This window comes from Xenopus laevis, chromosome 3L, assembly GCF_017654675.1.
Source record: "Xenopus laevis strain J_2021 chromosome 3L, Xenopus_laevis_v10.1, whole genome shotgun sequence".
Lineage (NCBI taxonomy): Eukaryota > Metazoa > Chordata > Amphibia > Anura > Pipidae > Xenopus > Xenopus laevis.
In genome coordinates this window covers 142,165,158-142,178,418 of record NC_054375.1, presented here as the reverse complement: position 1 = coordinate 142,178,418, position 13,261 = coordinate 142,165,158, and the positions used below count along the sequence as shown (strand labels likewise).

The 13,261-nt window shown below is 45.6% G+C and overlaps 1 protein-coding gene across 6 annotated transcripts in view; it reads right to left on the bottom strand.

Moving 5' to 3' along the window:
- brd4.L (bromodomain containing 4 L homeolog) overlaps positions 1 to 13,261 on the bottom strand; it is a 44,875-nt gene that overhangs the window by 5,946 nt on the left and 25,668 nt on the right. For all 6 annotated transcript variants that reach the window (XR_001934734.2, XM_018250997.2, XM_018250999.2 and 3 more), the window contains 9 exons: positions 11,823 to 12,035; positions 11,511 to 11,704; positions 5,721 to 6,043; positions 5,300 to 5,410; positions 3,649 to 3,701; positions 2,661 to 2,916; positions 1,208 to 1,876; positions 464 to 573; positions 86 to 245 (listed from right to left, as the gene is read on the bottom strand). Coding sequence is in view for 5 of the 6 variants with exons in the window: in XM_018250997.2 (XP_018106486.1) it covers positions 86 to 245; positions 464 to 573; positions 1,208 to 1,876; positions 2,661 to 2,916; positions 3,649 to 3,701; positions 5,300 to 5,410; positions 5,721 to 6,043; positions 11,511 to 11,704; positions 11,823 to 12,035 (2,089 nt within the window). In the remaining variant the exon portion in view is untranslated. The remainder of the gene's footprint in view (positions 1 to 85; positions 246 to 463; positions 574 to 1,207; positions 1,877 to 2,660; positions 2,917 to 3,648; positions 3,702 to 5,299; positions 5,411 to 5,720; positions 6,044 to 11,510; positions 11,705 to 11,822; positions 12,036 to 13,261) is intronic.

Below are 13,261 nucleotides of genomic sequence, written 5' to 3'. Positions count from 1 at the left end.
GATAAGTAAGTAAGGAGTAAGTCCTTCATCTACAACAGGCAACTAATAATAAATGGGCAGGAAAAGGCAAAATAACTAGACTGACGTGGTTGGATGTGACTAGGTCCTTTTAGAACCTCTGGAACTTTCGGAGGTTCTGGGCGCATTCCGGGAGAAAAGCCCTCTGGACGCACTGAAGGCGAATGTCGTTTATCTTCTTTCATAACGAGAGGCTGAGGCTGCAGCACCAATGCTCCTCTCATCTCCTAGAGAACAGAGGCAATCAAGACCGGAGCTAAGCAAGCACAATGAAAGAGGGGGTTCAAGCAGGGAATTGGGTAATAGAGCAGCAAGAGCAGAGGGAACTTGAAAGGAAGCCTCGTCTGAGAACAAATCCATCGGAATGAAAAAGAAAGGGCAACTGAAGAGTCAGGTAGAAGATGGAGAGTGATGACTAAAGTAACAATGCTTGCTGGAGTATTACCTGCTTTTTAGGTTGAACAGACTGTGGGGAAGGTGGGTGGGTCAGACCCGGATAGGGAGGAACCTGAGGCGAATGCAGGAGAAGAGGGGAAGGAGCTTCCCGCAAGTGACCTGAAAACAAACAGGACAGGTTATTACACTTCCACTGAACAGAAAGGTCCCATCTTTAAAGGGATACTGTCATGGGAAAACATGTGTTTTTTCAAAACGCATTAGTTAATAGTGCTGCTCCAGCAGAATTCTGCACTGAAATCCGTTTCTCAAAAGAGCAAACAGATTTTTTTTTTACATTTAATTTCAAAATCGGACTTGGGGCTAGACATATTAGCTGCCCCAGTCATGTGGTAGATCTAAGAATAGTACTCAATAGTAAAATCCAGGTCCCAGTGCGACACGTTCAGTTACATTGAGTAGGAGAAACAACAGCCTGCCAAAAAGCAGTTCCATCCTAAAGTGCTGGCTCTTTCTGAAATCACATGACCAGGCAAAATGACCTGAGATGCACCTACACACCAATATTACAACTAAAATAATACACTCGCTGGTTCAGGAATTCAATTTTATATGGCAGAGTGATTTATTTGCCGTGTAAACAGTGTTATATAGAAATAAAAACGACACCACAAAAATCATGACAGAATCCCTGTAACATGTATTTTCCTGCTGATAAATTCCCAGACACTATTTCTTAGGCTTTCATCCCCTCCCCTCTTTATGGTGAATTGTGATGACCCAGCCTTCCTACCTCCAGGATAGGTCTCTTGCTTCTGCTGCCGTGGAGAAGGATGATGATGATGATGATGCTGAATCACTTGTTGTTGTTTGGCCTGTTGGTGCTGCACATGATGCTGATGTGAAGAGACTAATGTGCCTTGCAGAGCTGGGTGCTGCTGTTGTTGTTGTTGCTGCTGCTGCTGCTGGGGGGGTGGCGGTGCCTGACCCGCTGGCTGTTGCTGAGGGACTACAGGGGGAGACTGCATTTGGTGTATGTGAGAAGAGGCAGGAGGAGGAGCTGGGCTAGCAGAAGAGGATGGAGGAGGGTAAACCAAAGGCTGGTGGTGCCTCATGGATTGGGCAGGAGCAGCCATTGGTGCTTGGGACTGAACCTTGACAGTTGTGAGAAGTGAATGAATAGGAGATTGAGTAGGAGGTTGCTGTGACTTATGAAGCTGCTGCAGGTAGGAAGGGAGACCTGTGTGAGGAGAGGGAGGTCCATCATCTTCCAGAAGAACATGAGGGGGTTGTGCATGGTGGTGGTGATGATGATGATGATGGACATGGGCAGGAGGCTGGTGGTGGGGCTGTGGAGGAGGAAGCGGTGGAGAGGCAGAGGGAGGCCGAGCAGGTTTTGTAGGGAGGGCAGCAGCACGGTTGGATGGCCTGGAAGGCTGCTGGGGCATTGCGTTGTGTAGGGCTTGCGGAAAAAAAAAAAAAAAAAGTTAACAGAATGATAAAATATCAGCATTTCAGTGCTAAAATACTGCCCCTTTAATAGCGACCAAGTACAAAATCCACATGAACAGTTGCGTTCCAATGCATGATCTATGCCTGTCTGTATGTAGTTAGCTGCCTCTGTTATACTGCGAAATAATCGTTAACGTTTCATATGTATGTGTATTACACACATGAGCAAAACAGGGACACTGAAGCTGCTCCATGTTTGGTCCTTGCTAGGTAGATAACTTTATTAGCCGTGCAGCGATAATTGCCCTGCATAACGGACTCCTGCCAAGAAAACAGTCACACAACAAACGGGTGAAGGAAGGGGCTTGTACGCTGGTAATTACCTACCTCGCAGGGACTAAACAAGGAGTAGCTTCAATTTGCCCCGCTGAACTTGCACATTAACAAAAGATATACATGGTTTTATTTTTTTATTGAAACAATTGGCAAAAAAATATATTAAGCACAAGCCCTATTCATTGAACTTATGTTTCTTAATCCTCTTTCTATTCAGTCCCTCTCCTATTCATCTCTTATTCAAACCAATGCATGGTTGCTAGGGTAATGTGAACTCTAGCAACCAGATAGCTGAAATTACAAACTGGAGGGCTATTGAATAAAAAGCTAAATAACTCAAAAACGACAAATAATGAAAAATGAACACCAATCGCAAACGGTCTCAGAATATCACTCTCTACATCATACTCAAATTTAATTTAAAGGTGAACAACCCCTTTCATGTACAGGACACTTACCTGGAGGGCTTGTCAGGGCATGTTGGTTGAGGTGTGGGGGCGAGCAGTGCTCTGTCTGTCCAGCAAGGTGAGGAGGCAGATCAGGAGGAAGTTGCATGACTGCTTCAAAAACATTTGCAGGATGGAGAGGGTGGTGGAGAGAAGGATGCGAGGAGTCCAGGCTGGAGGGTGGAGGGTAAGAAGGCGCTAATGTAGGAGAAGGAGGCTTCATGACAGGAGGTGGTGCGATCAGAGGCTGTTGCATAGGGTGATGATGCTGAAGAATAGTACATAGAAAAGGGAAGATAGAAAAAGAGAAATCATGAGCCAAAGGCCATTGGATATTAAAAAAAAAAAAGAGAGGAAAATAAAATAGGGCACATAAAGGGGAAGAGAACAATCAATTAGTAAGCCTATTCTCTTTCACATTAAACATAGGATATATAAAGTGAGAGGGCAGCTACATATTACACATTATCTGCCATTAAAACATATTAACCTTATTAAAGGAGAAGGAAAGTCCTTTTCCACTTGGGGGTGCCAAATGTTAGGCACCCCCAAGTGATTGTATTGACTTACCTGAAACCCCGGGCTGGTGCTCCTATCGGCAGAAAACTGCACTGGTCCGGGGTTATTCCAGTGAGCACCATGGGGCGATACTCTTCCGGCTTTTCCTCTCTTCATATTTCCCGGGGCAGACGCATGCGCAGTAGAATTTTTAGCTAAAGTTCGGCTTTTCGCTCTACTGCTCATGTGCAGCCGCGAGAAGAAAGGGGAAGACGGAAGTGGATTACTCCATGGTGCTCACTGGTATAACCCTGGGCCAGTGCAGTTTTCTGCTGATAGGAGCACCGGCCTGGGGTAAAATCACTTGGGAGTGACTAACATTTGGCACCCCCACGTGGAAGAAGAATTGCCTTCTGCTTCAAACTAGGAGACATCAGTATCTTGTAAATTCAGATTTAGCATTTGAAATCAAGTGTATTGGATCTTTCTGCCTCCATGTTACCTTTCTAGACTCTCTTCCCGAGTGACCCTTTTTCTTCTGATTTGGTGCCGTTTCTGCAAAACACAGGAGGAGAAGAGACATTAGAAAGTGCAAGCGATGCCTCACACGTGTATCCGCTGCATCATGTCTCTCTTATTCAATCAGGATGCACCTCCAACCCACGAGCCATGGGACCTCAAACACTGCCTGAAATCCAGCTAACACATGCTCTGTCTTTTTTCTTTTTTTTTTTTCTTTATTAAAGGGATACTGTCATGGGAAAAAAAATTATATTTCAAAACGCATCAGTTAATTGTGCTGCTCCAGCAGAATTCTGCACTGAAATCCATTTCTCAAAAGAGCAAACTGATTTTTTTTTTTAATTCATTTTGAAATCTGACATGGGGCTAGACATTTTGTCAATTTCCCAGCTGCCCCTAGTCATGTGACTTGTGCTCTTATAAACTTCAGTCACTCTGCAATTGGAGTGATTTCACCCCCTGCCTTCCCCCCAGCAGCCTAACAACAGAACAATGGGAAGGTAACCAGATAACAGCTCCCTAACACAAGATAACAGCTCCCTGTTAGATATAAGAACTAGGGGTGCACCAAATCCACTATTTTGGATTCGACCGAACCCCCGAATCCTTCACGAAAAAAATACCAAACCGAAGAAGAAGAAAACAATTTTTACTTCCTTGTTTTGTGACATAAAAGTCACACCATTTCCCTTCCCGTCCTAATTTGCATATTTATATTAGGATTCAGTTCAGCCGAATCTGAATCCTGCTGAAAAAGGCCAAGTCCCAAACCGAATCCTGGATTGGGTGCATCCCTAATAAGAGCAGCACTCAATAGTAAAAATCAAGGTCCCGCTGTGACTCCTTCAGTTACACATTAAGTAGGAGAAACAACAGCCTGCCAGAAAGCAGTTCCATCCTAAAGTGCTGGCTCTTTCTGAAAGCACATGACCAGGCAAAATGACCTGAGATGCTCCTACACACCAATATTACAACTAAAAAAAATACACTTGCTGGTTCAGGAATGAAATTTTATATTGTACGATGAATTATTTGCAGTGTAAACAGCATAATTTAAAAATAAAAACAGCATAAAAATCATGACAGAATCCCGTTAATAAAATAAACACAGACACCTAATAGAATTCATAGAAGCAGGATCATTCCAATTTGAGGAATGACATACAACGTAGACACCAAGGAGCAGATTTATCAAGGGTCGGTTAGGAAATTCAAATTCTTGAAAATTTTTGTTTTTTTGGGTCAATTGGGAATAATCCCAATAAATTAGAAATTTATCAAACCTTTACCATGGGAATAATTCGAATTTGACTATTCGCCACCTAAAACCTGCCGAGTTCACATGAAAGTCAATGGGAGAGGTCCAGTGACCCATTTGAAGATGTTAATAGCCTTCCTGACATTCCAGTTTTATTTTGGAGAAAAAACATGATTCGAGTTTAGTCGAATTCAATTCAAGTTTTTGCCTCAGTAAAATTTGTTCAAGTTTTAGACAATCTAATTTGTTCTTAAATAACCTCCCAATCGAATTTCGAGTGTATTCGAATTTATTAGAGTAAAAAACAAAAATTTACATGAATTCGACCTTTGATAAATGGGCCCCAAAGTAACGCAGTACATTGGTATCTGACCTGGGTCGGACTCCTCGCTGTCGGACGTGCTGGACTCACTCGAGCTCTCAGACTCTGAAGAGGAATAGCTTTTGACTTTAACAATGCCAGATGTGGGAGCTTCTATTTTATCTGCAACCAGAATAAACAATTAGAACATTGGGAGAAACACAAACCTACAACTCACTCCCTTCCCATAACAACTTCCAAGAATGGTGGCCACACACAAGCAGACATTACTTGCTGACCCAGCCAATCAGATTACTGGCCTGTGTGTGGAGGCAAAATGATAACCTATCCCGTCCTAGACTGGCCAGATATCTACAAGTTAGTGAGATGAGGCAACAATCCACTGGTTTGGTAAGGTTTTGTTTTACTTTTATGCGGGGCTTTACCTTCACAAATTTTAAATATCAATAAATTATTTCCCCCCCTCTCTCACCCTGTGGTTTTCGCTTCTTTCGCAAACAAGAGGTCACATATCTTTCCAACTCTCGCAGCGTGGACGGTTTAAGTGTCTCAAAGTCTATCTCAATCTCGTCGGGATTGGAGTTCTTTAGGGAAGGTTCGCGAGACTGGATGATGTGCACAACGCGGCCCAGCTTCTCGCCTGGCAGCTTATTAATGTCCAAGCTTAGCTGGCGTTTCTCTTCGTATGACATGGGCCGGCATCGTTGCGTATCTTCCTCGGAGGACTCACAGGGTGCTGGAGGCGGAGCTGGACGAGCAGGGCGTGTCACAGGGGGAGGTGCTTCTTTCTTGATGCTAGAGACAGAAGTGGATATGAGAAGCAGAATCTTTTACCAACGCTATAGTGTTGTGTGTGAAATGCTAGTATTCTGGATTTTAATTAAAAACAACGACAAAACGGGATTTGTGTTACTCACCGTTAAATCCGTTTCTCTGTAGTCGATAGGGGGACACAGGGAACAGCTGGGGTTAAGCTCCACCCTCCAGAGGCAGGACACTTGATAATGATTTAAAAGGGGCGTGACCTGGGGTCTGGCTTAACCCACTGCTACGCCAACCTAATTAGTTTGTACCAAAGAGACTGCTAAACATACCATAAAAACTTGCAGAACTGTAAATCAGAAAAGGATTTCCTCACGGACCAACGTGGTCAACATCTCGCCGCGAGGCGGGAAGCCCTGTGTCCCCTTATCGACTACAGAGAAACAGATTTAACGGTGAGTAACAAAAATCCCGTTTTCTCTGTCGTCTCAGGGGGACACAGGGAACAGCTGGGGACTTAAAGCAGCCCCGAGAACAGCAGGGTGGGAGCGAAGAGTTAGTGATACATTATTGTACCACTGACTGCAACACCTTTCGGCCAAAGGCTGCCTGGAAAAGGTGAAGAGGGTAGACTGTAGAATTCTGTGAATGTGTGAACAGACGACCAGGTAGCCGCTCTGCAGATCTGATCCAGGGAGGCAGAATTGCGCAAGCCCAGGAAGCACCCATGGATCTAGTGGAATGTGCTCGCACCCCTTCTGGTGGCGGTTTTCCCTTGGCCATGTAGGCTTCATGGATGGTCTCCTTCAGCCAACGTGCAATGGAAGTCTTGGATGCCGCCATAACTCTTCAAGGTCCCGTAGGAACGACAAACAGTTTCTGTGACCGTCTGAAGGACTTCGATTTTTCCAAGTACCAACGAAGGGCACTGACTATATCAAGGTTGTGAAGGCGCTTTTCCTTAGAGTTCTTGGGTTCAGGACACAGGGAAGGCACAACAATTTCATGGTTTGTGTGGAATGAAGACACTACCTTGGGTAGAAACGAAGGGACTGTGCGTAGAACTGCTTTATCTTTGTGGAAGACTAGATAAGCTGGATCGCAGGATAAGGCGATGAGCTCCGAAACTCTCCTGGCTGATGATATTGCCACTAAGAACACTACAGGTGAGCCACTTGTCGGAGATGGTCCCTAGTGGCTCAAAAGGCGGGTGGGTCCAGTAAGGCCTCCAGGACTAGGTTTATATACCAAACTAGAGTCGGAGGGCGAAAGGGGGGTGCCACGTGAGCTACTCCTTGTAAGAAGGTATGCATGGAGTCTTCTAGAGCCAGTCGTGAATGGAAGAGGGCCGACAAGGCTGATACCTGTACCTTCAAGGAACTGAGCTTGAGGCCTTGTTGTAGGCCGCGTTGTAGAAAGGACAGAATTCTTGGGATGTTGTACTCGAGGAACGGTAGTTGGGCATCTTGACACCAGTTCCAGTAGCTGCGCCACACTCTGTGGTAAGCTTTAGATGAAGTGGATTTACATGACTTTAACATCGTGGCAATGACCTCTTCAGTCATGCCTCGTCGTTGCCAAATGTCTGCCTCAATAGCCATCCCGTCAAAGCGAATAGGCCCGGGTTGTGATGAGCTATGGGCCCCTGACAGAGAAGGTCTTTTCTGTTTGGAAGACGAATTGGTTGTGCCACCGACAATTCTTGAAGATCGGAGAACCACGTTCTTCTGGGACAATAACGAGCAATCACCGTGGTGGTGCACTGTTTTATCTTCTTGAGAACCCGAGGCAACATGGGAAGAGGAGGAAATATGAAGGCTAGGTCGAAATGCCAACTCTGCGTCATGGCATCCACCCCTACAGCCAACGCATCACGAGCAATGAACCTCTTCACCTTGCGATTGGATCTGGACGCCATCAGATCGATCTGGGGAAGGCCCCAGTGCCTGACAAGTAGAGAAAAGACATCCAGATGAAGTTCCCATTCCCCTGGATCCAGCTGGTTCCGGCTGAGGAAGTCTGCTTTTGTGTTGTCCACTCCCAGGATTTGTCCTTCGCTAGATTTTCTTGTTGCAGCCACCAATGGAGAGAGTCCCTTGTTGCTTGCAGTAGTGTGATCTTTTGATAGAGGGAGCCTCCTTTCCATCCAGATAGGATGTTGGCTTGCAGGTGACGTAGGTGTATCTGAGTGAACGGTACCGCCTCTAAGGAGGAAACCATCAATCCCAGTACTCTCATGGCCAGATGAGTGGTAGGATGGTAGTTGTGGGCTAATATGCTGATCTGGTCTCTGATCTTCATCTGCTTGTCTAGTGGTAACACAACTTGCTGTGTGAGGGTCTTGAATTCTAGATCCAGGAAGGTCATCTGGTGGTTGGGACATAGGTTGGACTTGTCCCAATTGATGGTCCAGCAGAATTCTTTAAGCATTAGAATCGCCTTTTGAAGATCTGCTTTGCCCTTCTCCCTTGTTCTGGATTTCAGGAGAAGATTGTCTAGATAGGTCGTCACAGAGATTCCATGGAGTCGTAGTGAGGCTGCAGAGACCGCCATTAGTTTGGTGAAAACCCTGGGGGCCGAGGAGAGGCCGAAGGGAAGGGCTACAAATTGGTAGGGAAGGTTCTTGAAGGCAAACCTCAGGAAGCGGTGATGGGGTGGCCAAATGGGAACATGAAGGTACGCATCCTTGATTTCCAGGGACATCAACAATTGCTCTGGTTCCATTCCCCGAATCACAGATCACAGAGTCTCCATTTTGAACCAAACGGAGCGTATGTGTTTGTTGAGAAACTTCAAGTTGAAACCGGAGAATTTCTCTAGAGGAGGAACTGGTACAATCACTCCGTTCTGTTCCATCTTGGATATGCAGTCCAAGAACGCTTGAGCTTTGGATGGTGCGGAAGGGATTCTGGACATGAGGAATTTTCTAGGGGGGGGGGCGGGAAGAGAAGTCCAATTGATATCCTTCTGAAATTATTTAGTTGACCCAACTGTCTGACGAATGTCTGTTCCACGCCTCCTGGAATTGGAGCAACCTTCCCCCTATTGGTTGCTGCGATTCCGGAGGGGATGCCCCGTCAACCCGAGGTGGAATTGTCGGCTGGGGGCTTGCTGTGGAACTTCTTGGTCTTCCACGATGGTCGCCTTTTGTCACTGGTTTTTGATCGAAAATTGGAACGTTGGGGTGGACTATTGCGTCTAGTTTAACAGCCGCTTTGGCCTCGAAAAAATTTTCCTCGTCTGTAGGAGGAGGTAATTCTACTTTTGGACTGAGGGAGGAATGTGCTCTTTCCTCTGGTAGCTTGGGATATAATCTTTTCTAACTCTTCTCCGAAAAGCCTTTGACCCTTGAATGGTAATGAGGTAAAGGACTTTTTGGAGCTGTGGTCAGCTGTCCAACTCTTGAGCCATAGGGTTCTACGTGCTGCATCGGATAGTGCTGAAGTGCGAGCTGAAATCTGTGCTGCGTCTAAAGTTGGGTCGCACAAGTAGGCTGATGATTCTGCTATAGCTTGTGCCTTGGAGAGAAGTTCAGATCTGGGAGCTCCGTCTTGGATATCACCAATTAGGGATTCAGACCATGTTTGTATGGCTCTAGATACCCAGGTAGCCGCTAGTACTGTGTGTAGAGTGGATCCAGAAGATGAATATATAGACCTTAGGAAACCCTCCAGTCGTCTATCAGACGGATCCTTGAATGCTGCTGCGTCTGTGACAGGCAGGGTTGTGGTTTTGGTAAGTCTGGATACCGGTGCATCAACCGCTGGTGGCATTGACCACTTGTCCACCTATTCTTTGGGGAAGGGGTAGGACTTAGAAAATGTACGTGTAGCCTTTAACTTCCGTTCAGGTGAATTTCACTCGTCCAGGATGATGGCGAGGAGTTGGTCGTGAGCTGGAAAAACTGTAGAGGATTTGTGTTGTCTCTTAAATAAACTTGCCGTTTGGCCTTGTTGGTCATTTGGTGGTGTAATTTTTAGTACATCCAGCACCCCCTTTATGTTAACATCAATATCATGTTGGGGCTCATTGCCTTTTGAATCTTCGCCCTCTTCTTCAGAAGATATGTCGGATGGTGGAAGTTCCCCTTCCGACGGAAAGGATTCTGCTCCTGCTGATGAAACTTCCGAGTGAATCTGACTTATGGTATCACCTCTCTTGCGTTTTCCGCTGGTTTGCTGGCGCAGCTTAGCTTAGTCCTTGCCCAAATTGTCAGCAATGGAAGGAAGACTCTGTAGAGAAGCCAGAGACTGTGAGAGCTGGACAGCCCAGTGGGGGGCTGGTGGTTCTGTGGAAGTGCCAGCGCCGTCATCTAAGGGGGTGTTGTCTAAATTGGAGATATCAGACTGGGAGGGTGTGGGTCCTGGGATGGAAACAACTCCCTGCCCCTTGGAACAAGGTCTGCAGAAGGGTTCTCCCTGACCCCCTGTAATCTTAGCATTGCATTTGGAACACTTAAAATAAGTGAACGTTGATGTTGCCACTGCTGGTGCTCTCCCCCCTGGCCTGGGGAATAGATCCCATGACTTACCTTCTGCCATTGCAGTGTCTAGGGTACTTGCTGAATAGGTTAGCAGGTAAGTTATATTTCAGCCCTAATGTGGGGAAACAGTGAACTCTGTTGTTGCTGCTGCTGCCTTAAATACTCCTGCCTGAGGGAGTGTGGAGGTCGCCTGAAGTCCGGAGGGACCTAGCTGGTTCCCTGTAGTCCCCAACAAAAACTCTGGCAGGCATTGTGTACGCGCATTGTTTGTGGCGCAAAGGAAAAAAATTGTGCCCGTTTGGAACGCAATGGCGCTTGGACGGCAAGGCATGCGTTCCAAATGCAGCGCACAGCAAAATGGCGCCTGGAATGCGCCTTCCGTCCCAGCTTATGTGCCTGTTAGATTGAGGTGAGCGGCTAAGTGCTGTGGTTCCCCTACCCGCCAGGCAGTGCAACCATCTGGGGAAGGCCCCAATGAGCATCGCCTCTCTGTACACTGGGGAACTGAGGCAGACTGCGAGATGAGGGAGGGGGGAGACGAAGAGGCAGGAAATAGCAGCAAAGACCGAAAGTTGAAAGGGGAGAGCAGGCAAGTGAGAAGAGTCAAATTACTCACACTTTTTGTCCATACCGGCAAAATACCATCTGCGTCCTTAATAGGGGCAGGGACTGTAGTGGGTGGTCAATATAGCCCGCAGGCTAGGATGAGACCCCGGTATGGTTTCCCACGAAGGGGGTCCCCCTTATAATACAGGTATTCCTGATCCAGGGGGGGCCCTCGCTGCCAGCTAAACTGGCTTGACTTCTTGTGCAGGATGTCCAACCTCCTAGAAGGACACTTGAAAACTGATTAGGATGGCGTAGCAGTGGGTTAAGCCAGACCCTAGGTACGCCACTTTTTAATCATTATCAATTGTCCTGCCTCCGGAGGGTGAAGCTTAACCCCAGCTGTTCCCTGTGTCCCCCTGAGACGACAGAGAAATTGATTTATTGTGCATCTCTAGCAGCACCACTGACCTTGGTGTACCTCCAGACACTTGAACACTTTTTTTGGGTTTCTTGGCTGGTGGCTCTCTGATTCGGCCCTTACGGGTTTCCTCCACCTCTTCTTTTCGCTTGTGCTTTTCCTTGCGTTTTTCGCGCTCTTTCTTCTTTGGTTTGTTCGGCTGTGGCTGAGATAGAGCTGCCAACTGCTCGTGTACAGCTTTCAACTGCGTATAAACAAATAAAGCAACTTGTCAGATAAACGTAAACGCTCAACGGATTCTCGGCTCTCACCCCATTCTTCCCTGTGAATCATTGATAGGCTCATCGATGAATGTCACTCACCTGTTCCTGAAGCTCTGCCAGTCTTTGTGCCCGTTCTTCTTCGCTGTCTGAACTGCTTTCGCTGTCAGAAGAGCTATCACTGCTGGTGTCACTAGAGGTTGGCGGAGGGATTTTTATGGATGGGGCCGGGGGTCCTGGAGCAGGAGAAGGCACGGGAGCTGGTGCCTCCTCCGGTTCATCTGGCATTTTGGCAAAGCGCATTTCAAAAACATCCTAAAAAGGGAAAAGAAACCATGCAACAACCAATATAACAGACAGAAATTCTATGACTCCTCTTTGATTTACATGGCAAAATTGGGTCTTATTTACATATAACAAATATCCTGCCCCATTCAAGGCCTCAGGAGTACAAGGAAGATCAGTAAATCAAGAGGAACTATATCTGAACCCTTTAATTATCTGTCAATCTATAGATGCCCATTTGAGAAGGTTAAAAGCCACCAGTTACAAGACGTCTCATCGGTGCAGAGATACAGGCCACTCTTTGGGGTGTGCTGGCCAAACATTGCTTGACTATGTTAGCTATGGACTGCTCAGTTTCACCTGATAAGAGTTTCTTATGGGACCCGGCAAAAATAAAACGCGGCACTTATACTGTGTATAACTTTAAGGGGTTGTTCACCTTTGAGATAACTTTTAGTATAATGTAGAGTGATATTCTGAGACAATTTGCAATTGGTTTTCATTTTTTATTATTGAAGGTTTTTGAGTTATTTAGCTTTTTTATTCTGCAGCTCTTCGGTTTGCATTTTAAGCAATCCGGTAACTAGGGCCTAAATTACCCTAGCAACCATGCATTGATCGGAATAAGAGACTGGATTCTGAATAGAAGGATCAGTGATTTATAATTAACAATAACAATACATTTGTAGCTGTACAGAGCATTTGTTTTTAGAAGGGGTCAGCGACACCCATTTGAAAGCTGCAAAGAATCAGAAGAAAAAGGCAAATAACTATAAAAAATAATGAAAGCCAATTGAAAAGTTGTTTAGAATTGGCCATTCTATAACAAATAAAAGTTACCTTAAAAGTGAACCACCCCTTTGAATTAACTTGTAGCATGATGTAGAGAGTGATATTCTGAGACTATTTGCAATTGTTTTTTATTTTTTATAATATGCAGGGTTTTTTTTTTGTTATTTAGCTTTTAATTCAGCAACTCTGCAGTTCGCAATTTTTAGGTACATGGTTGCGTGGGTCCAAATTAACCTAGCAACCATGCACTTATTTGAATAAGAAACTGGAATATGAATAGGAGAGGGGCTAATGAATAACAAAAAGTAGCAATAACAATAAATATGTAGCCTTATAGAGCGTTTGTTTTTAGATGGGGTCAGAGACCCACATTTGAAAGCTGGAAAGAGTCAGAAGAAGAAAAATAAATACATTTAAAAAAAACTATAAATAACGAAGACCGGTTACTTAGAATTGGTCATTCT